Genomic DNA, 27,067 nt, shown 5'->3' on the forward strand with positions numbered 1-27,067 from the left:
ATGACCATGTTTCTTCCAAATGTTGTTTTTATAGTGGTGTCCTCTAGGTAAGGCAGTTGGGAGCATTACAGCCAATATACTATATAATGCTTTGCGGGGCATTTCTTTAACAAAACATTGTTATCCCATAACTCACAGCACAATGTGCTCTTTCTGACTAGGTCATCGCTGGGTCCCCATACAAGGTTTGGGAGTACCCCAACATAATATAAACAAGCATTTACAATGCATTGGGTCTCGCGTTTGCTCATGTTAGAGCTGATCGCGTTGTAAACTCCTAACCCGACTTTTCACCTATCGGGCAAAAGTGCATTTATGTATGAAAAAGTGAAATCAAGTACGTAAAGCGCTCGACTTCTGCCAAGCGAGATCGGGCTCGTAAATTAGAGAAAAAAAAGTCCACGAACCCGATGGAAAACAGCGAGCCTCGCATGTTTTCTGTACTTGGTCGCTGCGCTGGAGGAGGGCTAGCCACCGGAAAAGGCATGCCATATGCGTGCCTTCGACTAATGAAAGCAAGCGGATTTTATTAGGGAAGCCCTTGAACCAATAAACACTGATGTGAAGTTGACAGGGCTCCGAGCCCTTTTATAAATACAAAAGAGTCTCCCTGCGAAACGCATGCGCGAGCGCATGCAACGCAGACTCGACCCTAAAAAGTATAATAAAAAATGTCAATATTTAATTTTTTTGCTGCAGATTGTAATTGTATTGTAATAGTATTTATATAGCGCTTACTACCCCTGATGAGGCGTCAAAGCACTTTTCGGCGAGTAGCACGCTACTCCAGAGACCAAAAGGAATTAGTATAGGGAAATATGAGTACAGTTTTATTATTAGGAGTTAATTTGAGCCGCTGGTATTTGAGTTTGTTAGTTGGATTGACAAGAGTAATGGAGAGGTGGAGGAGAGATGAATCCAGAAGTGTTAATTGGAAGTTTATGGTAATAAGATTTAGGCTTGGGATGAGTAAAGGGGGGGGGGGTGGAGGAGAGCAGAATCTGTGGAAAGGGTTAGGGAAATCATAGTAATAGGGTGAGATAAATGAGGGAGAATTTAATAGAGTTGTTTGGAAGATCATGGTAGTAAAGTGAGGTTTGTGTGAGTTAGATGTGGAAGAGGAGGTAAGAGCTTAGGTAGGGTTACTTAGGAGATGTAAGTAGTAGAATGGATTTAGGATGTCAAGTGCGAATGGAGGATAAATTGATAGAGACATGACATATGGTGATGGGTAGACAAAGTAAAGCTTACAAGAGTACAAATAAAATATTTTTTATTTATAATTTTATATATATACATACACACTTTTTATCATTATTTGTATTTAATTTATTTATTCATTATGAATTTTATTTTTAGATTTTATTATTTTTCATTTTTTCTCTAGTACAGTAGAGTAATAGATATGTAAGTACATAGTAAGGGAATATATGTCCAAGGAATATAATAATGGGTATAATATGAGAAGAAAAGTAGTATTGTATAAACACAGACTTTCATGATTTGAAGTTAATTAATAAGTGTACTTTTCTAACATTTATTTATCTATACTCAATTTTCGAATAGCCAAATCCCTATGATAATAAACATTTGATCAGTGTGATATAAAATGAGAGGATTCATAAGTATCTAATATAACAACTTATCTAAGAGCATAGAATAACTTATATATATATATATATATATATATATATATATATATATATGTGTGTGTGTGTGTATATATATATATATATATATATATACACACACATACAAACACACATGAATACATATAGAGTAAGAAGGTAAACGGAAGTGCTTTAGTTATATGCAGGACCACTGGAATTATGTGGCAGAGATGACCAAATTATGCGGCAGAGCTGACAAATTTATGTGGCATAAAAAGTCCAGGTATGCATTTACTATTCCGATAGTGCTAACTCAAACAAACGAAAGACCTATTGCATTGCAAAAGCATGTTAATAAATATGTCACCCCTGAGGTGGGCCCTTACATGTCCTGGCAGTAGCTCAAACTCCCCCCCCCCCGAAGTCATTTTTCACTGTGGCAAGGCTGACTCTTCCATAGGAAAACACTGGTTTATACTGTAAATAGTTATAGTGATTCATTTCAGTTTGGTAGCAACTAGAAATATACTTTTTAGGATGAAAGAAGTCATGACAATAGGAGTGAGTCCATCTATACTACCGTGAACTGTCGAACCAATTCCTAGCTAGCTCGCAGGGCCTTGCGTGAACCCCAAACCTTCCCAGGGTAACAGATGATTTTGGCAACCTCGAACATGACGTCCTGACACTCAAGGAAGTTGCGGAAACCAATCTTACCAATTCATTGTTTTATTCTTGCATGCTCGTGGTAAATGCAAGAAAGATGCACATAAAGGTTTTCAAACATTGATTGAAATAATCATATTCTTGCATAGAGAATGAGCTGCGATTATTAGTCAGATGGAACCAAGCAATGTAAACAGCAATACTAACATTGCGAAAAGAATAAACAGTTCAACCATGGCATTCTTAGATCTATATCTCACTACCCACACTCTGAGAGCATAGCGGGTGTGCTCTGCCTGGAGAACTGAGCAAAGTTGCCAATTTAAGTAGAGTTGGCGATCCTCTGCAAGATCAAATATCAGGAAAAGCAGAGCTGCATGTCTAACACAGAAATCGTTCTAGGACAGTAGTGGCCAGAGTGCTCCTCTGACACCTGTAGGGCAGTGCACCATTTACATAATCAAAACCACACTGTGTTAGAGGCACAGCTATGATGTAGTATGTCTAGACGTTAGTAGCTGCCTTTAAACGGGCTAAATAAGCACTAAGATATCTTGTTCTGTGTTCCTAGCCTTGAACAGTGTACAGATAACATTGTAAGAAAGGCTTTCTGAAAAACAAGCAACATACACAGCATCTTCTCAGAATAATATTGTGCACACATAAAATGTCATCACAAAAGAGCAATGTCGGCCTAAAACGTGTGTGTAAAATGTAAAACTAAACTAAGATGAAGAACTAGAGTGGGCCCAAGAAGGCCTCACAGCACACTCCCTATGGACATGAAAAGACAAAGCTTCCTAATGAAACTACACTAAAAGGAAATAAAATGTTCACCTCAACAAGCAAAGCAAACAAGCCATTAGAAATATGGCAATTAAAAACATAAAATCAATTAAAAAAATTGATAAAAACAAGAGCCAAATTTGAAAATCAAAGGAGGCTTCCAAGATGTCTACTATGTTATTCGTGTTAATGGGACCCAGGACAAAACCCCCATCCACAGACGATAGAACCACCATGGAGTACTAGCTTGTGTAAATAGTAGCATGCGCAGTGATGGTAACAAAACGTTTCAGCATAATTAGCAAAATTCATTTACATATCTTCACTTTCAAATACAGTATAATATTCAAAGCTCAGATAGCATTTAAGTCACTGTTCTTAACATTCCATTAATCAGAAATAAGACCTGTGGTTATGATGTCATCCACAGTGACTTTAAAAACATAAGGAATATGCAGTTTCTGTAAGAGCGAAAATATCATATGAGACCTTATCCCAAACAGTTCTATCAGGAACCGGAAAAGCAGAAATGTTCACACGGGACAGGTCTCTTCTCACTTTGTTAAACTGAGGTATTCTTAGATCTAACACTGTCCTCCTGTTTTATAATACCCATAGTCATATGTGGGTGGATCACTAGATGAGGTTTGGACCTCCTATGCTTCAAATTCCGTGTCATGTACAAAAAGATAAGTGGAGCTGCCCAGTAAGCAGGAATCGTAGGATGGTTCTTTTATTTTTTTCAAAATGGTTTTATTGAACATCAGTCAATTCAGTTATTCCTTAGTGCAGGTATTTTCAAAAGGTGCAACCAACATGTATCTCAAGGCTTCGTATACATTGTTATAGCATAATTTAATTTTTGATAGAAGATAATTTGTTCTTGACGCCCAAAGAGCAATGATGCAGTAGTTGATATTTAAAACAAACTTGAATCCATGAAATCTATCTGGTCTGGGGCTAAATTCCATTATGCATGGCTGCAAAGTCAGTCATGAGTACTCATGCACTAAGCGGCCATCTAATGCTCAGTTGAGGTCATCCAGGATGACCTCCATGTCCGAAGAAACCAGTGCAGCCTTCACTACTGCACCAACAAAGTTTTATCATCAGTATTGGGGGCATATAGTTCACCTTCTAGGATGTCATTACGTTCCTCAACCTCCTGGGAAACTCGTGTAGGCCTGAATGGGATCCCTGGGCCAAACCAGATCAGAGCTCCCCTGGCATACCTCGAGTAAGACGTGGCAAAGGGTTGTCCTCGCCACCTTTTCTTCACATATCTAATACAACCTCCCTGTAAATGGGTCTACTACAGGAATGCTATTGCTATTCTGCATCTCCAGAGGTATGCGTGCACCCTGTTACGTTTAACAGGATTGTTCAGACCCCGCACATTCCACGTTATTAGCTTGTACCTAGTTCCCAAAACCTCAATGTGTATGCATTAAGTAGAGTCCAATTCCTGGTCCCATGAAGTGAGGATCTGTGGCATCTCAGTCTATGCCCCTCATCCATGGAAGCCCCCCCACTCCTGTTACCTCATTTGTGCTTGTGAGTTGAAGAGAAAAACAATAAAACAGCAATAAACATCAAATGCTTCCCAACACTTCCCCTCCCAGCCCAAATAGCAGTCAGGGGGCCAGTAAACCCCACACTAAGTTCCCTCCCGATCCCACCTACCCCATCTAAGTTACAAGAAAATCACCAAGTATAGATCCTGACCAGGACATCAGATTTCCCACCCCCAACAAATCGCAAGCCCCCCTGAGGGCTCTGCAATCTGCGTTGGCCTAGTCCCTAGACTGTTGCGGCCAGGAGATTGCTTTGACCCAGTGACAAACTGTAACCAACTGCCTATGATTAATATAACAATTTTAAAATTCACATTAAATTCTAAGAATATATAGTCATTGGAGCCACAGTATTGCAGAGGAGACAAACATAAATAGATTTTTTTTTCAATCAGAAAACAAATTAATAATATACTTAGTAAAAATGTGCTTTCTTCTCCTATGTGCATACATTTATATTCGACAAATAATGATAATCCATCCAGCAAAGACAGATATAATAAACATATAGTCTGGCTAAAGTCTAGACTCCTAAAAAAAACAAAATCACTATACAAACACTCATATCTCTACAACACACCTAACAGCACCCTCAATCATACTACTCTTTCATAATTTAAAACCAGACACGCCAGGGGGAAGGAAAGACCGCAAGGTCCCTAACGTTATATAAATATATATATCCTTATCACTATTGAATTCAATATATAGTTCATAACTTAAGATACAAATCAGTATTTATGGCATTATAACTCCTAGTACATTGTTGAATTGGTAGCCCTCCATCAATCGAGGTCATATATAAATATTATTATACAGAAAGTGATCCTTTCATCCTCACGTTGTGCCAATGCGCATTTCGGTGGAACCGCACATTGGGAGCCCCCTTCTTCAGGGCACAAGAGATGAAACGTGACGAAGTATCTGATGAAAGCTGTGGCCCAGCAATATTTAATGCACACAAAATCAGCATAAAACACAACTCCAAAATGCTCAGTTTAAAAGCCCTCAATGTGCTCCAATGAGGAAACACCAAGCTAATAACGAGAATAACCACCCCTAAATAGCAAGTGGAGGCGGAGAGAAAGACTTGTATATTGTGGGGGGAAAAATTTAAGTAGCCATGCGCCAAATCATTAGTGCTACAAAGTGGACCTCAAATGCCCATACGAACACCATAAAAACTTGCCTAACCAACAAAATGTCAACAAAGAGTTCACAAAGGGAAATTCAAAGGGCAACTACAGTCAACCCAGGTCCTCTACAGGAAAAGCCTAACTTAAAAAATAAGTAAGGCCTGATGAGAATTGCAGCAATGCCCAGATTCGATTATAAATAAGCATATTACATTAAAAAAAAATACTCCTTAGATATTCTGAGAAGCGACCTTGCATAGGTTACTTCCGCTTGTCAAAGAAAATTATACATGAGGGATAGACCAAAATCCTAGAGGAAAAAGCAAACATACAGACAATGGGGAAAAAAAAGAAGAACAACCTTCTATCCCCTTGAAATTAGTGAAGACTATACAGACATTGGTGTGGGGAGTCCTAACCAGACCGCACAATGAAAGACTTAATGGGAAATACCCTCCTCGCGGCGGGTCTCGGAAGGACCAAAACTGTATACCAATCTTCCAAAAATAGCCCACCTAGTCGAAAGATGATTATAAAATTAATATGCATATAAGGATCTTAAAGAAGGCTTCCATATGCCATGAACGAAAAGCGGACACACTACTTTTAAAGTCACAGAAAAATTGAGCTAAAACAGCTCTACTATGCCCCATGGAACAAAACCAGGAGGCCGCGAATCCTCAAAGGGAAACCCCAACTAGAAAGGGAAAAAACTCTTACCTACCCATACTGAGGATCCTAACTGATGGCACAAGAAACGTTTCGGCAAATACTCGAAATCTGCTAAGCATGCAAACAACGCGGGATGCATGCCGGGCTTAAAAGCCCAGAAGAATACATCACTTGTTGCAGCTGCAACGGCATTCTTTCACAACAAAGTCTTAGAGGGAAGACAAAAAAAAAATGATCCACATCAGCACCATGTTGGAAATATAGGTCCTCTAACGCAACAGCAGCTGAACTAAAAAATAAATAAAAAAATACTCTTCCAAATAACTACAACCACAAAGAAAACCTCCTAGCAAAATAACAACGAGAGTTTGGATTATAAATCGAGCAGCGACTCTGAGGAATGTATCACATGTAACATCTGCACATGCTTCCTCCTCAGATAACGACCTAAAGGAAGGACTAAAGAAGAATATCCCTATAACCACATTCTAACAGGCAATACTCCAATCCGGTTACAGCTGCAGTACAAAAATCCATCAAAAAAGTCACAACATTAAGAAGTGAACACCTGCCATGGCAATAACACAAAAGAACAGCAACGATGAAGAAAACATCCACATCACCACTCATAAACCACCAGGAGGCCGGATTAGTTGGAAAACAAGAAAAGAATAAATAGTGGCATTCAAACATATAGACTATAGAACCTCCCCATGGACCATGCCTCCCTCCAGATCTCCAGGTGCATGCCTTAACCGCAAAAAATACCAAAACCAGAATAATCCTTTGTGAAAGATAAAGAAAGAAAATAAAAAAAACGGAAAGAAATAGGAGGAGAGACCAACAGACCCAGAGCCACTCCCTACATCAATGAGTGAGCCAGTACTTGTACCCAGAAAAGACCAAGCCCAAAACTCCCCGACTGATGAGACAAGCAGGGACATGAGCCCACAATGTACCAAAAGTCGAAAAAGAGGTAACCTTATGTGTCTCTTAACGCATTCTCCCACGGAATGGTCTTATTAAGACCTTTTTCATATGTCCCCAGGGTGTAGATCCAATATACTTCTCTCATTCTTCTCCTCTTGTCTCCATCCTGTCCTCTTGTAGAATGAACTTTTTCCCAGATAATCCATCAAAGTTGGTTTTCCGTATGATTCTTCTGTGTCTATTGGAAAACTAAAGGGGCTCCCTCCTTCTGATTGTGTACAGCAGATTTATGCTTTCTATAGCGGTGTCTAAACTCCCTTCCGATCTCCCCAGAGTATCCCAGACCACATGGACACAGAATGAGGTAAATGATGTTATTTGTTCTGCAGTTGGTGATAGTGGATAATTTGACCAACTTTTCATTCACTCTCAACTCTTGGGACATGATGGCATCCTGGCACGCATGACCGGTACTACATTTGTGGTTGGCTTTGATGAGACTCGTTCCTGTTTATTGTTCTCTGACCACTATCCGTTTGTCTAGTGATACAGGATTTAACCTTCATGTTCCTCAAATTTCGGTTAGTCCGTAATGCAAACAAAGGCTTCTCTAATGAGCTTTCATCTGAATTAACATTCAGGATATGGCATTGTGAGTTAATGTTCTATCTGATCCTATTAATCAAGGTGGAGTGCCGTGTCTCGTGACGCATACCAGTCTATTGTCTTGTTATTTATTTATACTCACAAACTTGCTGTCTCTAACATGATACCTGACTGTCTTGAAGGAATCCCTCACCAGCCTTTGAGGGTAACCCAGATTCAATAGTTTGCATTTCAGAACATCCGCATGATAAAGAAATTCCCTGTTACGTGTACAGTTACGTCACAGCCTAAGGAATTGACAAAAAAAGGTGTCTTGTTTCCTGCACCTAGGATGGTAGCTGTCATAATGGAGGAGAGTGTTCTGAGCTGTAGGTTCGGTGTATACTGAGACCACAAGATGCCTTTCATTGTGTTTTTATCACAATATCCAAGAATTCAACTTGAGTACGACTTGAATGGCTAGTAAATTTCAAATTTTGATCACATAAATTTAGCCAGGAAATGAATTCTCCCAACATCTCTTCCTCTCCACTCCAGACAAAAATAATGTCCTTAATATACCTTGACCGATACTTGACATTCTCATAAAATGGGGCAATCTCATTATAGATGTGTTTTCTCTTGCACTCTCCCATGTACAAATTCGCCACACTTGAGGCGCAGGCCACCCCCACGCAGACTCCTTTAATTTGGCTGTATATCTTGCCATCAAACTCAAAGAAATTTTCAAACAACACAAATTTCCAAACATTTTAAAATAAATGTTTGCTGTGGTTCACTGTCACCATTTGAAAATATCCATAGTTGTGGCTAGCGCTTGTTGTTGAGGGATGTTCGTACACAGTGCTTCAATATCCACTATCACTGTGGATTAAACTTAATCCAATATCGTTCTGTGGATTAAACTCCCTGCCCTCCTTCTTGGCAATCATATGTTCAGTATCTTTAATGAAGGAGGGCAATTTGTTAACAAGGGGTTTCAAAACTAAATCTGCATATTCAGAGAGGGGTTCCGTTGCTGCCCCAATGGTGGATACTATGGGGCGAAGGGGAGGATCCCTAACGTTTTAATGTTTTTTTGGAACACCATAGATCACAGGAAGTCAAGTTGTTATCTGATTTAAGAAAATCAAATTCTTTCTGACATATGATGCGCTGATGCAGGGCCTCCTGATTACTTGTCAAAATACGTCGGGTAGGCTTCTTTGCTGGGTCTCGTACAATTTTTTGATAATGGTTCACGACTTTTAACATATCCTTCATTTTGGATTTGGAAGCTAGAGTGGCCAAAAGCACTATACCGCCACCATTATCACAGGGTTTCACTGTTCTTTCAGGATTTTCACTTATTTTCGTAAGTTCTAAATTCTTATTTTTAGTTCTAAGTTATATAGGGTTTTGGTATATATTTAATGGCTATGACCCAGCTGGTCCCCCACCCAGATGCACGTTTGCTCCTACAAGTGAGAGAAAGCAAAACTTAAGTAGCCTCTGTCAAAGATGTAGACTGAGTCTGAGCCATGGTTTTGCCTGTGACATCTGAACACAGTTCATGTAGTGGTCCCCAAGAGAACCTCACCCTGTTGCTGTGCCATCACTCTAGGTCTCTTGTACCAGGCTTAGTTGTGAGTATGGGTTCTGTGTCTCTATGGGCTCCTGTTCAGCCCGTAATGTGCCGTCTGTGCAGACCATGATTCGTTCCCCTTTCTGTTCTGTGGGGATTATTCCACCTGGATCGCCATTCAGTGTCCTCCGGATGTTTGTCTATCTGTGTCGCACTGCATTTGAGCCTCGCTACTGTCCTGCATATTGTTCACAGTTTGTTGGAAGAGTGGTGACTTCCTCCTCAGGGGTCGTGACCCTCTCAACCACTTTACCAAGCTGTAGCCTCAAATGACTAGTGTCCTTTGCCATTGTGTCCAATTTAGTTTCCATCGCTACATGGGAGCCCCAAATGGCCTCTAGGATTTGGGCAGTGCTGTGTGGTGGCTCACTTTGCTCCAGGTTCGCTTGGACTCTTTCTAACAACTCGTGGGGTCCCGGGCCAGGCACTGTATATTCTACAGTTTTATTGGCTTGTGCTCCTATTTGGGGATTGTCCCGTCACTATGTTGGAGTGTGTTCAAGAGCTCATTGTCACAGATCAGAAACTGTCAAGTTGGGTGTCCACTGAGGTGGTTCCCACTGGCAGCCAATCTCCAGCTTTTCACTCCACCTCTCTGGTCTTCATCTTGAGAGTGACCCCTGTCCGAGCTCTGTCCCCAGGGCACACTTTCATGTGTGACTGTGTCGTGGCTTGTCGGTGTAGACCTCAGTAGACTGCTGCTCCCTGTCCTCTGCATTTTCTGCTACAGCTCGGGCCACCTGTCCCAGTAGGGCCCCCCAATTCTACCTACCCCATTTGTGCCAGGCCTCCTGCGTATCTTCTCAAGGACAGAGGGCAGTGTCCTACCCCTCCTGTATACCCCAATTAGCAATCAGTATGTTCAGCTGACCCTGCCGGCTCAAAATTCTGTCCTAACAGTATCTGCTGGCACTTGACATTCTTTTTCTCCCACCAGTCCCAGCTGTGCGATGATGTGATCGCAGATGTGCTTCAGCAGGTGCCCTATCAAATAAACACCCGTCCACGTTCTTGGCAATCTGGGCTTCACTTTTTCTCTGGGTCTGGTCATATTGCTGCCTAGAAGGTCCTGGGTTAGTCTTTTGCCTCAGTATTTGCCATAATATCTCCCACATACTTGTTTATTTCAGTGTTTGCGGCCTGCATAACAGTCACGGCTCCCCAGGGCCTGTAGTTATAGCTCTCATCTCCCACACTGATCTTCAGTTCCATGTGCACTCTTTCTGCCTACCTGTAATTGTCCTGTGAGTTTGCGGGCCTTCCAAACTCACCCATCCGCTGGCAGCGTTTGGGTATCGCTTCTCGCTGCAGCCCCCACCTCACGCTCCTCCGTGCACTTTCTAGTCACACACTCCCTTCAAGGTTTACATCAGGTGCTCTGCTAATATCCTCAAAAATTACCTTCTATTGCATACTCATCAGGGGATACATTTAGGAGCCGCAGCATGGTATTGTAGTCCTCACCCTTGATTACCTGTACTTCAATGTGTGCTTCAACTTCCATCTTCTGTGGGTGCCATTTTAAGTGCCCTTTGCATCTGGTGCAGTCTACAGTCACAGAGCCTCATAATGCAAGCCCGACAGGCATTCTCACCAAGGGCAGCTGGCGTGGGATCCCCACTTCAGTGGTAGCGCATTCTACTTTGCCCCTCTTACAGTGTTCAGTTGTGGCCCCCAGTGCACTTTGCCACAGTTCTGCATCCGTTCAGGCACTGTCAAATCCTTACTTGGGCTGCTAAATGTCCCACTCTCCGTATGTCGCATTTTGTCTTAATTCATGTCCCATACGTAGGACAGCCCTTTTATGTTGGGTATGCACTTCAGTGCCCTTGCAGCGATTCACACCAACAGCACTTTATTATAACTTGAAGGCCCACAGTATCTGCCTCCAGTCATTGCCATCCAGTGCCTTGTCTCTCAGCCCACTGCTTGTCCTGGGCTGCGAATGCTCCGCTCCACAGCAGGCTGCATCCGTGAGGCTCGACTCGGGAGCCCCGCACCGCCAGTTATCGCAGCACAGGGTCCTCCCCAGGCATTCAGAAGCCACCTAAGGCTGTTTTATGCTCTCGTCCTTCACCACTTGGGCCCAAAAACCTCAACGTCATGACCTTGATAACTGCTTACCTGAGGTGAGCAGTCTTGTTTTATACCCGAATACAGCTGGTTAATCAGAAACACTTTAAAGTACTCCCTTTCACCCCCAAGACATGTAGACTCGACTACAACAGATTGGTGATATTGTCCATCACGTCTAGTTACCAGTCAGTTATTGAACCTTTGAATAAATATGTTAAATTCTTTGTAAAATCTTTTGTGCAGTAAATAGAGACGTGATAAGAGACACTAAGGCAATGGTCACCACCATTCCGAGTTTCAAATTCAATGATTTACCCAACTTCCACATCAACCTAAACAATAATCAGTATAGCTATCTAGCATTTCCCTAAACACCACTATCAGGATGATGCCAGTGACGACTGAATTCTATGTCAGGACCAAATGCAAGGATTATGCTCAACTTTCTTTCCTTTTTATTACCCAGCAGTGTTCAAAATATAAACTACCTTTCACATAACTCCCTGGGAAAGAACACAAAAAGATCAACAACCAATAGAATATCCCCTGCAATGTCCATATATTCCTGCTTGTATGTATGCACTTCCTCTTTCTTGATGCGCCAGAAAAACTTCCTTATACATCACTCGCCTCTGTTGGACTCATTACCTGAAAATGAGAGAGGAGAAGAAAAAATAAACCAACTCTTCCAGGTAAAATAAAGAACGACCCTAAGCATTCAAGTGTAAAAAACAATAATATGCAATAGCAATGACCACAAATAAGAGACCTTATACAATCAAATTTGCAATCATAAGATCAAGTCTTAACAGAAAAAACATACTTACCCCTAACGTCATCTATCCAAGAGGGTGGGATAGTTGCAAAACACCCTGGGTAGGAATAATCCTTGCCTCCGTAATAGAATTTAAACTTTACTTCACAATAGCTTGGAAATTTTACATTCTGTGTCAGGACCGGAGGTGAGGATTATGCTCGTTTTAAGATTGACTGCTAAGTACACCATGTCCACTACTGGTTTAAAATAAAACTGCTTAAACATAGAGTCTGATGAACAATCAGCGGGATTTATATTGTCCTCGAGTCTGGACCCCCAGGGCAAAAGCCTTTGATGCCATAGCCCCCAGACTGAATGCACTCTGAGTATGGGCCTGCCTCCTGTATGACCCAACGGGCGATTGTGGGAGAGGACACTGCTTGGAAGGTTTCGGTATGGAAACTAAAAGTTGTCGCTCCCCTAGAGGATGAAACTCTTCCATCATGTTCTCACGGACTACACACAACTTAGGGATCTTATCGAAGGCCGGGTAACACATTACCCCAGAGTCTGTTTTCATTATTTGAGAAATATAGAAGGTGACTCCCTGGGGAGAAAAAACTTGATTGGAAATATCGAAGGCTCTAACATCCGAGACCCTGCAGCAGGAAATTAGACATGACATAACACTGCCAATTTCACTGACAATTCTTTACATGATAGATACTCATTTCTCTGCCAAGACAGAAAAAGATTCAAGACCAGATTGACATCCCATAATTTGAAATACTTGGGTTCTGGAGCCAGGGAAAGGCAGACCCCTCACAAAAGCTTGCAACTAGAGGTTGTTCCCCCGTCACTGGAGCACCTTGAATTGGGAGCTGTCCTGCGGAAATGGCAGACCTATACGAATAGACCGTATGACAGGCCATGCCCTGGAAGCCAAGAAATTTATGATGGGGACAACATAACACCCCATGGGATCCTCCTTGTGTTGAACACACCAACGTGGCTATTTGATGCATGCTGATCTATATCGTTTGGCGGTTCCCTCTACCCAAGCTGATGTCGGTAATCGATCAGCCTCTCGTGATAAGCCTGGGACTCTCCATCTCTCCCTGTAACCCTCCAAGCCATTAGAGGTAGACGGCCTTGGAGAACGAGGGGGTGTCGCTGACCCATTGGAACCCAAAGGATTTTGGGGTCGTAGGAAAAAGGGATTGGAGAATCCCAATAAAGTTCCAGAAGAACTGGAAACCATTCTTGCGATCTCGAAAACTGAGTGATGACCACCACCTGAGCCCTCTGTCACCACAGTTGAGCCGTCAGCCGTGGTCATGTGGAACGGAGGGAATGCATACCTCACCTCTTTCTACTAGTCTTGTAGGACAGCGTCCGTTGCCTTTGCTTGAGGGTCTGGCTTCCAACTGAAGTATCAAGGAAGCTGGTGATCAGGCCGGGAGGCGAACAGATCCACCGTGGAAGGACCCCATCTGGAATTCAGAGAGGCAAAAATGCGAGGATCCAGTTGCCACAAACTGGTGTCGGGCCACTCCCTCGAACACTAGTCTATTTTGTTGGAGGACCCAGGAAGGTACTCTGCTGTGACCGATCGATTGTTGGTCAGACAGTTCGACCAAAACTCCTTTGCCAGATCCACCAGGATTTTGGACCTGGAGCCGCCCCGATTTATGTAGCATACTGCTGAATAATTGGCCATTTTTAGCAGGACACAAATGTTTACCTTGTCCCTGGTCCAACAGCCATTCTCGAACAAGCCAGCCATCAGCTCTAGGCAATTGATGTGTAGGGACTGTTCATGGGCCGACCCCTTTCCTTCAGGAACAATGTTGCCGCAGCGTGCTCACCAACCAGAGCCTCCGGCATCTGACACGATAACCAGGTCCTGGTCGGAACTGAAAATGGCTCTCCTGTTTCAGGCCTCCATGTGGGATAACCAACAGGTCACCTCAGCCTTGACTTCCTCTGAAAGAGGAACATGTTCAGAATATTGGAGGCTCCAGCGGAGGTGGCAGGCCTTGAGTCTCTGTATAACCCTGTAGTGGAAGGGGCCTGGAAAAATCACCTGACTGGATGAGGCCAGGAGCCCTACTAGCCTGGCCACCTGGTGAAGCAAAATTGATGCCCTCGAGACAGTCTTCCGCAATTCCCTGCAGATCTTGGCAATCTTCAGAGGTGGCAGGCTGAGGGTCTTGTTCAGAGTCGATGACAAAACCCAGAAATATGAGTTGCCTGGAAGGAATCAGAAGGGATTTCTTGACGTTGATGAGTAACCCTAGGCTTTGCAGGAGGCAAATCCCTTACTGTAGATGATCCCTCAGCTGGAGAGGACATTGATCCATGAGGAGTAAAACATCGAGATAAATAATCGGACAACATCCTTCTGCTCGGAGGTGTTCCATCACCAGTTTTAGGAACCAGCTGAAGCACCAAGGGGCCAAGGAAAGCCCATAGGGTAGGACCTTGAACTCCTAGAAAGAGCCGTTACATTGAAATTCTAGGAAGCTGCGGTGAGATGGAAAAATTGGAATCATAAGGTCCTGCAGATCGAGACGCAACGTCCAGTTGTCCTGACAGAGCAAGTCGCGAAGCAGATGGATTCCCTCCATCCTAAAATGGCAGTAAGCCAACCAGCCAGTGGACTCCCTCAGATCAATGACTGGTCGTTGTCAGCTGTCTAGTTTGTCTACTATAAAGAGGTTGCTGAGAAACGTTTGTGAATGTAGGGGAGAGGATCATCGCCTCCTTAGTCAATAAGTTTCATACCTCCTGAACGACCAAGGCTCTATGGTCCTGAGAAAAAACCATCGGCTGAGGTCTTGAGGGCTGGACCGGGGAGCCATAGAACTCCATTTGAAATTCCTAGATGGTTTGGAGTACCCAAATGTCTGAGGTGAGTGCCTGCCAATTGTCTAAGAACCATGCCAAACTCCCCCCTACGGCAATCGAGGGATTGAAGAGAACTCTTACAAGCTTGGGCTGCTTGTATGTGGCCTCTGGGGGTCCCCCAAGAGCCTTGACTCCTCTGGTGGGGAAGAATTTGCCTGCACGGGCCTGGTCCTGCCCTCTTCTGAGGCCTTGTCCTCTGGTAGGGCCCTGCATATCGAAGCAGCCGATCGAGCACCCTCTACCACGACCAGCCCCAATGTGAAGGCGTGGGTGGAAGACCCGGGATAGGTCCTTATCAAGTGGAATAGGTCCTTATCAAGTGATGTGAATGTGGCGACAGATTTTGAAAGCTCATTGATAAAGGGGTCACCAAAAAGCCCTCCTTGTGCCACAGCCCCTGTCTTGGTGGAAGCAAGATCCCCAAGTTTGGGGTCTGCTTTAATAAGCAACGATTGTTGCCTCTTGGCCGGAAGTGCATAATTTGCATTTCTGAAAAAATAACTGCCCTTGAGTTCAACCTGAAACATTCTTAGGAGAAAGTGGGGTACCAGAGGTTTTGGCCTGTTCAGCGAGTTGCAGGATCTTTGTGAGAGGCGCGCAATGTCCAATAACTTTTCCTGGTAAGACCTCTCAATGCCTTTTTGGGGGGGGGGTCTCACAATCTTCTGGAGGAAGTGGCCATTCTGGGATCTACCTCTGGGGTGGTGGCGACCTTCCTGGAGAAACAGAAACATTCCACCCGCAACTTGGCGCGGCCATCCTTATCCAATAGTTTTCTGAGATGATGGCCTCCTGAATTTTGTTAGGGGGCTCTGCTGGCCCAGGGGAAGGACGCCAAGGCTTAGATGGGCCTGCCTCATCAGTCGAGTCACCCGGGGGGGGGGGGGTCCTCATCGTCTGCGCCTGCTGAGGATAGGACTAAAAGACCTTCCCCTGTGGCGCCGAACGCATCAAGCGAGTCTGTGAATTTAGGGGGGGGGTAGCCCTATCAAGGAAGGCCTGCTTAACTCTGTCAAACGCAGTCATGTCCACCCTGGCCTCTATGCGGTGCTTCTGGGGACTTTGCGCCGGATGGTCTGTACTTATTTGACTGAACATTGATTTATTGTTCGTACTGTGTGCACTTTGAGTCATGTTCACTGACCTGTATCTACATCTCTCTCTGATGGAGCCTTGACTGCTCGACAGCAGCTACCACTGAGAGTCAAGTGCAGAAGGGGTGCTTGGCCCAGTTGCTCAGGATCCATAGTATGGCAGGTCACAGGACATCCGGAATTCAAGCCCTTGAGTACCCTGGTTGGGTCCAGTAGCCCCTGCATGTCCTGAGGCCCTCTGAAAGGGGTTCTGAAACAGGAATATTCGTTTTTAAAGTTTTAGGTGAACATAGCACCAAGAAGTACAAAGCATGACTCTGTCATCTGGTCATGCTGGACCAAGGGAAAAGTCACAAGTTCAGGACGACTTTGATGGAGCTTGGGCTGGATACAGGGACTAGCTTAGCCCCTCTGAAGAGTTACCTTCTCAAAATCAGAGTGAAGAGTTTGATTCACTTTGGAAGGGGCTGCGAGGAGCAGATTGAACATCACAGATGGTCATTGCTTTAGTGAAGAGCTGGTTGTTGCTGGAACTTAGCATTGGGTGCTTGGTGTAGACTGTCGCTGACAGCTTGAAGCGCAAGTCCAGCTAGAGCATTGCGTTGATGGTCCCTGTGGGTGGTCAATTCTCAGCGCAAAGAGGTCACTTAGTGTTTGCGAGATGCCCAAAACATCTGTAACTTCACCGTCTCTTCAGGAGGAGTTCTCATTCATGCTAGCCAAGAGTCCCGGACCTGGGGGACACCTATTGGGAATCAGGACTCACCCAGGCAGAGGATGACAGCAGGACTCAGGCAGGTCTATACGGGTCCAGTTGGTGCTGGGCAGTTGCAAGGATGGTCCTGGAAGCTTGTTGTGTCCCTGTAGCTCAAACAGGTAGTCAGCCAACTGATCCTTGGAGTTCCTGTCAGTAGCCTGGATTCAAGGCAAGCCAATGCAATCCTTCTGTCGGTAGGGCAGACCTTCTTCTGATCTATTTTTATCAGCTCACCTTCTTAACAGAATAGTTAGGATACAAAAACCGGCATCCAGGCTAGCCCTGAGTCTAACAAGAAGGGACTCCGCATCAGCAGCTTTGAGAGCACTGTACTGGCTGCCTTTGAAGGAGCATATCAAGTTCAAGGCCCTCTGTATGGTCCATAAAGCTATAAACAGCGTAGGCCCAGTCTTGCGACAAAACATGTTCACCTACTATCGGCCTAGGAGGTCTGTGTGGTCCGCCACAGCCAACTGGCTTGAGATACAAAAAAATGAGAAAATCGGTGTAGGTGGCAGATCCTTCAGGGTCAAAGCTGCTCAACTTTGGAATGATTTACCGGCTGATCTTAGAGCCGAGAGAAGAAACCTGCTCAGTTTTAGGAAGAAACTAAAAACATGTTTTTTTCCTAAAGGAGTTTAAGAGGTGGGAGTGGTCAGTTTTTTTTCTCTTTTATTTTGGATGAGAGTCCTGTAGTAGTAAAAGGTGAGGGTATTTTTTGTATTGTATGGTTTTGATTGTCTTTTAGGGTGCGAAGTTGTTAGGATCAGGAAATTGCTCTATGTATTTTTATGATGTATGCTTCTGACTTGTCTCTCACTCTACTAGTGCCTAAATACCTGTAATTCGGTGTACTCCTGAGCTTCATAAATGTTGGTTCATTCATTCAGCTTTTTAAAATATACATAGCGTGGGCTTCGCTCAGAGGACTGGTCCCTCTTGCTGTTGGCTGTTTTTTGTATCCTTCCGCCTCCTATGGATTTCTTGCACAGCAATGCATGAGGGACTATTGCAACTCAAAAGTACACTAACTGATCACACATTAAAGTTTTTTTTTGTTTTGTGTTTTTTCTGTAGATGGCTTTTTAAGTCCTGCCTACCAGCCAGTTTTTAGGTGTCTGTAGATGAAAGCCTTTTGTGGACCATACCAAAATTGCTTTGTTGGCTTAGAAGCCCACCTGTTGCTTGCCATTGGTTGGCTTTATTGTCACTCCCATTTGCTTGTTTCTTATTTGGTAGCTTTCACCTAGAGCGTAGCCTCTTCACCATCCTCTTGTTTGGCTGACTGGTATCCTTCCATTGCTCACTTTGAGGGAGGTAATTTGCTCTTTCTTTAAAAACTCCATGAGAGTGCAAGTCTTGCACTCTCCCTAAGTCCCTCTGTTCACTCTTCTCCACCCGACTTTATATTTATTTTTATTTAATCCTCCACCTTGCTCCCAGTTGCATCTCTCACCTACTCCTCCATTTCTCTCCCACCATTTGCAGCCCTTTTAATATTCAATTTGAAGAATATTTACATTGCCGTAGAGTCCTGACGCTCCCATTTGCTGGCGGGCCACTCTGCTTGCAGGAATGTGCTTTAGCACAATTGATTTTGTAATTTTTTTATTTACATAGGCCAGTGGCTTCTGAAATCCTGAGCTGGTGAATAACGCAAATAAAATGGAATTGCATCATTTAGTTGGGACACACGTGTGGTGATGCTTGCAAATGCGAAACCTACTGAGTGCCAGAGCACCAGTAGCACCGTGACTCATCACATCTCAACGTATTTTCTTTTACAGATGCTACACAGCATTGGCACAGTTGGTAGGTTCCAAAGGTGAACCTATTGGCTTTTCCAATTTAAAAATGATGTGTTAGGTCAGCATTTTTCATTTTGCATACTGTAGTGCTGCAAATATACTAATACGCATGTTATTGCAAATCGAATAATTCTGTCTTTAATAGACCAACACCAGAATGCATAAATGCTTAGCCTATGCTTAGTTCTTTGTCGCACACAGTTACAAAGATTCCTAGCTGCCATATGTGTAGAACAAGGAAGACTGCAGGGCTAGGAGTTAATAGTCAATACTGAGGATATTTGTGAAAGCCAACCTTAAAGGGAATTTTTAATTGATATTACGCCGCCAGGTTGGTGGGGCTTGCACCAAAAAGAGGTTTAAATATGTTTTAACTTTACTTGTCTTATTCCTACTGCTTTTCGGTTTGAAACATGTAATGCTGTTCATGTAATTGTTTTTGGTTATTTTTCTTCAAAATGACATCCCAGCTAAGAAAATGTTCGTTCATCGATCTAGCCATACCTTCTGTCCTAACCAGTTAGGCTGTTGCTGTGCTGATAATTTCAAAAGTATTGTCCGTTTCTCTTACAGTGTGGCAGTTGCTGACGCTCGCCACTCAAGGGAACAGTTTAATTAGGCATTAACATGATTGCAGTTCAAGAAACCACAAAAAGTAAGTGATTTTATTTGGGATGTCTTGTGTTTTTACTTCCTCTTCTGTGAAATTATGATATGTTTTAATCACAATATCTGAATAGATATGTCGATATTGCGCACAAACAGTTGTCTCACTTTTTTTTTTAACAAATACCATTGTAAATTAATCTAATTTTTAGATCTTCGCTCCAGGTACCTTTTAGCTGTGTTGTTGTAGACCTATTGTGGAGAATACCAGCACCCACAGTGGGCTTTGGGTCAGCCCACTGCTTATCAGTGGTTGGCTTTCTCATTGGTCTCATTTGTTTGCTTCAATGTTTTTTCTTCCTCTTATGGTTCTCCCTCCCCTGGAGCTTCATCAGCATCTGACTTATTGGATATCTTGTAACGTTCTTTTGCTTACATTCTGGGAACTACATTTTTTCTTCAGCACGCTTTGATTGTATGTGTGGTTTTTGGTGCTCTATCTTGCCTGCGGCTTCCTTAGTAAAATCCCCACCCCTGCGTTCTCTCTGCCATGCCACACTCTTCTCTTGTTTGTTGCTTTCTCTGACCTTTTCCATTTTACCTTTTTTGTAAATGTGTACACCTCCCCAATCAACTCCTTTGTCACTATTATGCCCCCCACCGTTTTGCAGATAGGCACCTACCCCACCCCACCACCACCCTTACTTGCCGGCATTTACTCCACATTCACTCATAAACACCTTCGTTCTTAATCCCCGCTCTTCTCTTTTTGGAGTGCTCTGCAGCTGCAAATATGCCTGGCCTCTCCTTCTCAGTTCTCCCCACAAAGTGCAATTTGTTGTTTACAATTATGGAATTTTTATTTCAATATGACATTTTATATCTGGAATAAAATATGTTTAAAGTAGTTTGAAATCAAAGTTATCGTATTCTCTGAAAAGGTTAAATTCCTACAAGAGTGAGTGAATGTTGGGCTTGTGCACTTAACTGTCTGCTCTGTCTAGCTTGTTCCTTTATGTTAAAATTGAAACTTGCATGTTGTTTCTGAAGGAATGGAAACATCTTAATTAACACTCACAATGAGTAGCTGGCAAATAACAATGTTTTCTTCACGTGACTATTATAGTGCTGACATCTGCACCAATCCGTGGCCCTGGAGATGGCATGGAAACAGCAAATCCTTCTAAAGTTGTAGAGGCGACTTCTCCGGTTCACACTCACCATAGTCCTCGAAGGAAAGCTGCGCCACCACCTTCACCGTCCCTCAGTCCAGGGGTGCTCCAGTTTGGGAAAATCCAAAGTGACAAGTCAGTTGAGATTGAAGCTGTAAGAATCGTAGTCCCCAAAGCTGCTATTATCCATACTGTTCCCGGGAAAAGCACATCTTCTGTTGAATATGCCAAGCATCATAAAGCAGAAACATTTGTCCAATCCGATGGTATAACTGATCCAAAAAAAGAATTGGCAGATCTGAAAATCGCCGTGGAAAAGTTCAAATATTCTGAAAAGAGGTTATTACAAGATAAAGAAGGCCTTTCCAACCAACTTCGCATTCAGACAGAGGTGAGATATTTTGGGAAATGCCTGTAGACATTCATTCTTAATTTTGTGGGATTTGATATAGAGGACTTGATCTGACAGGCCCTGGAGGCTAATTCTAGTTATACTTTGTACTGCAAACTGCCAAACCCAGTCCAGAGAACAAAATCCTTTGTTAGTTTGGCTGAGACTTTGGCCTTTATTCGAACAGCAGGCATAAGAGATATGTTTATGGGGCATTTGTTAAGTTTTCATGGTCCTTTGTGTCCTATAAGAAAGGAGCCAGTGCATTCCATTCTTAAAATCGTTTCATTACTGTTAGTTACCACTAATTTTCTGTTTCCAGAGAATAGGAACCTTGAAGGGGTGTTGAGTAACAGATTTAGATAGCAGAATTTAGGACTTTTTCTTTCGGGCCACCCCTTCCCAAACCTTCTTGCCTTCAGTAAGGATAGGGGGAAGTCTTAGGCTGAAATGGTGGAATGTAGAGTGTTTAACAGATTTGTGTTAGAGGAACCACTTTAGTGTGATTTTAATCTTTATTAATCTCAGGCATCCATTATATGGCTCTGCCAGTTTTCCATCAAACCCTCAACCACTACATTTTTTGGCTCTTTTCTCTTCTGAATTGATCTACTATATAGACTTGAGTTTTCATTCTTTAATGGACCTAATTACCAGCTTTATGATGCATTTCATTACCTAAATGGATCTTCTACCTACACAACTTTAACATATTCAGTCTTACTTTCCTTTGTGACTGTGTCTGCAGTTAGACAAGTAAATACTACCAACTTTCTTAAGCTGAAAAGTTACAAAGTTCCCAGGTGAGACAAAAGCCATCACTGATCATCAGATCTCTGTTAAGAATGGGTATGTGGCTGCTCAGTTGCCATCCTAGCAGCAAATAACTTGTTTTTTTTTTATTCGCTGTAGAACCCTTGTTTGACAATCAGATTATTACTAAGTTCCACCACATTCATTTTGGGAACAGTTCTTTGTTCCTGTTCTGTTTTTACGTTAATGTCACAGCCTCCATAATTTTTTCGAGGGTTAATTATTGCAATTAGCTTTATCCGCATTTCCAAAGTACTTAAGTGTACCGGCTAAGGTGCATACACAACATGGGGGTATGTTTTTGTACATGTTGAGCTTCACCTCTGTTGTCTGTTTGATGTCACTAAGAACCGCTCGGTGAAAAACATCCTTGTTATTCACTGTTACCCATCTATTATTATTATTCTGTATATTTTCCACTGAGAATTTCCAAATGATATCAAATGGGCAACAGAAAAATTGTGTTTTCACTTAAAAACCCAAACTTTTCCCGGAGAGGGTTAATTAACGAGGTCCTTTTTCTCGTTCACTTGGGCAGGGTGGGAGGAGTGTTTGGGCACTATCACTTCATAGGTCAGCGGTGTTCTTGAAGGCTAGATCATGCCAGATTTTCAGGGTGAGATAAACGTATGTTCGACTCTCCTGGATGTATGTTGCACACTCCTGCCCTGGAATAAACCTGGAGTGCCCATCCTCATTACCACTGGAGAGTTTAGTTCCCAAAGGGAATATATCTTAGTTATCCAGTTGGTGGACATCCGTGTTCTATCACTCTTTGTGTAGGGGCACAAGTGCTGTAACAAAATATTGAGTTAACACAGATACGTCTTTAGGCTCTGGGGCAGCATTGAGTGTCCCAGAGCCTAAAGAAAAAGCCTAGCTCTAAAGAATTGCAGTTCCATGGAGATATTAAGTAGGTGACAGTCTTCTAGGAGGGAAGCTCAGTTTAGAATATGGTGGGGGAGGGGGGGCCAAGCATGCAGAAAGGTGGAGATTTCTTAGGGCAGATAAAATAATGACAATGGTTGGAGGAGGTGATGCTCGTTATGAGTTTCCCCAAGAATGTTTCTGGAGCAGTATTGTTTAATTAGTATCTTTCAGTTTGGAACAGTGCTGATGAAATTGCTGACATTTTCTCCATTTGATTCATCAATACCCTCTTTAAAGCACTTTGCCAGGTTTAGAGGTGGCCCCTTTTTACAGTTTGCAACTTAAATCATCTCTATGTGCACCTATCCTACATTTATACATTCCATGTTACAGTTAGACTTGTTTCATCTCCATTTAGATGTTACAAAATGCATTAATCAAGGCCGTTCTAGAACTCAAAATCAGAAAGTTTCTCCCAATGAGAGACCTGTTAGATCTTTAAGACAAACTGCAGAGTGCCATTCTTGAATACTCTGCATTCTTATAAACATTTCAGTAGTCTCTAAATTCCACCTCATGTAAACAAAAAATGTTTGATTTTTATCTTTTTTACAAATTCTATCTGTGCTCATGCAGTGTCCTACAATACACAGTTTCTGGGGGACAGGGTCAAAGCAACATTTCACCATTAAGGTGATAGATAATGCCATTAGCATAATAGTTAAGAAAGTCTTTGGTTTTTCTGAAATCATTGCATGAATCTGGCGCATGTGCTACTTGAGGCCTGAGCTTAAAGGTAGACTTCTTCTTAAAAATTTTGCTTTTTGTCTGATATATGATCCACATAGATCATTTGTTTTACGTTTTGAAAGTGGTGACCAATTAAACAAATATTTCCTGCATCTACAGGTGAATCGTGAGTTGAAAAAGCTACTTGTTGCGTCTGTGGGTGATGACCTACAGTATCATTTTGAGCGCATGGCTCGAGAAAAAAATCAGATGATCCTAGAGAACGAAGCCCTTGGAAGGAATATGTCACAGCTTTCAGAACAACTGGAGCGGATGTCTATACAGTGTGATGTATGGCGCAGCAAGTTCCTGGCCAGCAGGTGAGTTGTACCTCATTTTTTCTCTCGACCATGATCAGGTTCACCTCTTCCATTAGACTTAAAATCTATTTGTGGATAATCGCCAAACAAAAGTGGTTGTGGCAGATCTTTCAAGTATAAACAACAGTGTGGCACATGACGCTTGAAGGGCACTGTAGATGGTAAAAAATGAAACTTAAGGAGGGCAGAAGGTTTCCGTTATTTGGCAGTCTTACTAAAATTATCTTTAGGAGAGGACCTGCAGAGTTGAACGGTGGCGTAGAAGCATCCTAGGTGGGGGAATAAACTGTTTTAATGCTAGTTCCTTTCTAAATGGAATCTATGGCCAGGATCCATAGTTCTTAGGTAAAAATGGCAACTTGTCATACTAATGCAATTGCATTAAGGAATGCTCCAAATGGCTTTGTTTCCTAGTCTTTTTTAATTTAACTATATTGTGTAAGTATTGTTGGAACACCTCCTGTTACAAATCATGTACCATAGACTCTGCTCCTAATTTTGGCATCATTTACTACTTTCAGGCTAACATGCCCTACTTGTGTTGTAAAGATATTTAACCAGATAAAGCAGAGGTCTGAATTTTCGTGCCTCTTACCTTCTCTCCCTCACACACTCAGGAAGTGTAGTATGCCACTTACACAGTTTTTAAAATGTAAATTCTTTTAAGTATTATTAGTAACATTAATTTCGCTGCTGGTGAGATTTTTCCATTGTTTTTATTACCAGAGTAATGGCTGATGAGCTGACCAATGCCAGGACAATTCTGCAGCGCCAGACAAGAGATGCTCAGGGGGCAATTCAAGATCTGTTGAGTGAACGTGAACAATTTAGGAATGAGATGACTGAAACAAATAAGTAAGATTGTGCAGTGTTTTAGTATTGCCCAGTATGTAATGTTTTGGTCCCTTCTGCATGTTTTAACTTGTAACACATCTTCTTAACTTTAAGTGTTTTTTTAATTCTTTTATTCTCCTTTATTTCATGTCTATAGTATTTATACAGTATGTAGATGTGAACTTTTCTGAAGTTATTTGTTTACAGTGTAGGCACATGCCCCACGTTCCTTTTGCAGCATGTTTCTGTATTTTTTGATTTTTCACCTCCATGTACATAACATACTTGTGTGTGTGTGTGCGCTGCAGGCCTTCTGTGAAATACCATGAGACCCAGTGTCTTTGCCACTGAGTTGAGAAGAACTGATTGTAGTGACAGCAACTTTTATAATAGCAGGAACATTTTACCCTGTTGCCTTTGGTGGCAGATTTGCCTACTGGCCTCACCCATTTTAAAAGGTCTTTCAGTTCCTTCCAACCAGGCCCCTCACTCCATCCATATAGGACATGGATTGTGCAGGTACACTTACTCTATATGAGGAATTCAGAGCGAGTGGGCATTGAATATGTATGTTTTGCTTTACTGTGTGCATGGTTCCTGTATGTGTATGGCCAACACACCCCTTTGTTGAGCCCGGGATGCCCTTCTGACTCCCCAAGGAGTGCTAGTGTCTTGCGGGTGGCCTTGTTCGACCTGTATTGGCTGGTGGGATTCTTAAACCAGCATCAGCCTCGTACAAGGGCATGGAGAAACATGGAAGAACCCATGGCATGAGTCAACCCCCTCTGACATTGTTTTTCCCAGCAGAATGTGTCCTCTCATGCTCCCTGCGACTGTCACATGCCGGCTACCCCTGAGGTGTCAGCTCAGCTTAGTGGGTGTGAAGAGCAAGTGGAGTCCCCAAATCCTCACACAGCTGTGAATGGCGGCATAGCACCTACAATGTTTGAGAATTAACTATAACTGAAAGCTAAGTGCAAACATGAATGAAAGCCTCACTGGAAGCATTAAGTACAATGAGCCATGCCTCAGATGCCCTATATAGGTCACCTAAGATTTGACTACCTGACTACCCTTGTTAATATTCTCTATTTAGTCATACCATTGTGTAGAATCTGGTGGTGTTCTTTGTGTAGTAACTGCTTGATGAATGTGGAGATGAAAGTCATTTTGTTATATAATTAAAAGCACTTGCTGGACCTCCGTTTATTAACTGTTGATTGCACGCCAAGTGAGTTCTGAATTTCTAGCCCGACACCACTTTCCTATACAAGTCCTGGTTTGCTCTGCCTAACTATCTTGAGGATCAAGTGCTAAAGGGGCGTACTTGGTGCTGAGTTTTTCGCCCAATAGCATTGAGGTCCCAGGACAACAGACAAAAGGCCCCAATTGACACAGTTGTAGTAAAGTAATCACTGTCTGCCCAGTAGCCATATTATAATTTCTGAAGTGCCTAGTCTGCACGTCTGGTGGCGTATGTTACTAACCACCTCAGTTAACTTTTCTGTTAGAGGCTTGAACCTTATCTTCTTTATGCAATCTACATTTATTTTCATGAGTGCTGAGGCATTTCTTGTGTGTTTGTATGTATTGTATTGTATTGTAATAGTATTTATATAGCGCTTACTACCCCTGATGAGGCGTCGAAGCGCTTTTTGTCGAGTAGCACGCCACTCCGGGACCCAACAAGAATTAGTGATGGATTAGTATAGGGAAATATGAGTACAGTTTTTGTATTATTATGAGTTAATTTGAGCCTCAGATGTGAGAGTTTGTTAGTTAGATTGACTGGAGCAATGGAGGGGTGGAGGAGGAAAGAATCTAGAAGTGTTAATTGGGAGTATATGGTAATAGGATTTAGGCTTGGGATGAGTAAAGGAAGATGGAAGTGGGAAGAGTCTGTGGAAGGGGTTAGGGAGATCATAGTTGCAGGGTGAGATAAATGAGGGAGAATTTACTAGGTTTGTTTGGGAGATCATGGTAGTAAAGTGAAGTTTGGTGAGTTAGATAAGGAAGCAGAGGGAAGAGCTTAGGCAGAGTTATTTAGGAGATGAAAGTAGTAGAATGGATTTGGGGTGAGCCAGAGTGGGAATGGAGGATAGATTGAAAGGGACATGACATATGGTGATGGGTAGATAAGTGTGATATAAAATGAGAACAGGGATTCATAAGTATCTAGAATAACAACTTATCTAGGAGTTATGCAATGACCTATGAACATGTTAAGCATAGAATAATTCACACACACATATATATAAATATATAT

The 27,067-nt window shown here is 42.6% G+C and overlaps 1 protein-coding gene across 3 annotated transcripts in view; it reads left to right on the forward strand.

Moving 5' to 3' along the window:
• The window catches only part of BLZF1 (basic leucine zipper nuclear factor 1), a 115,497-nt gene that overhangs the window by 10,660 nt on the left and 77,770 nt on the right, over nt 1-27,067 (forward strand). For all 3 annotated transcript variants that reach the window (XM_069204163.1, XM_069204162.1, XM_069204164.1), the window contains exons 2-5: nt 19,580-19,661; nt 20,739-21,175; nt 23,768-23,967; nt 24,694-24,822. In XM_069204163.1, the coding sequence (XP_069060264.1) occupies nt 19,634-19,661; nt 20,739-21,175; nt 23,768-23,967; nt 24,694-24,822 (794 nt within the window). In that variant the 5' untranslated portion in view covers nt 19,580-19,633. The remainder of the gene's footprint in view (nt 1-19,579; nt 19,662-20,738; nt 21,176-23,767; nt 23,968-24,693; nt 24,823-27,067) is intronic.

The sequence above is a fragment of the Pleurodeles waltl genome, chromosome 8 (genome assembly GCF_031143425.1).
Source record: "Pleurodeles waltl isolate 20211129_DDA chromosome 8, aPleWal1.hap1.20221129, whole genome shotgun sequence".
Lineage (NCBI taxonomy): Eukaryota > Metazoa > Chordata > Amphibia > Caudata > Salamandridae > Pleurodeles > Pleurodeles waltl.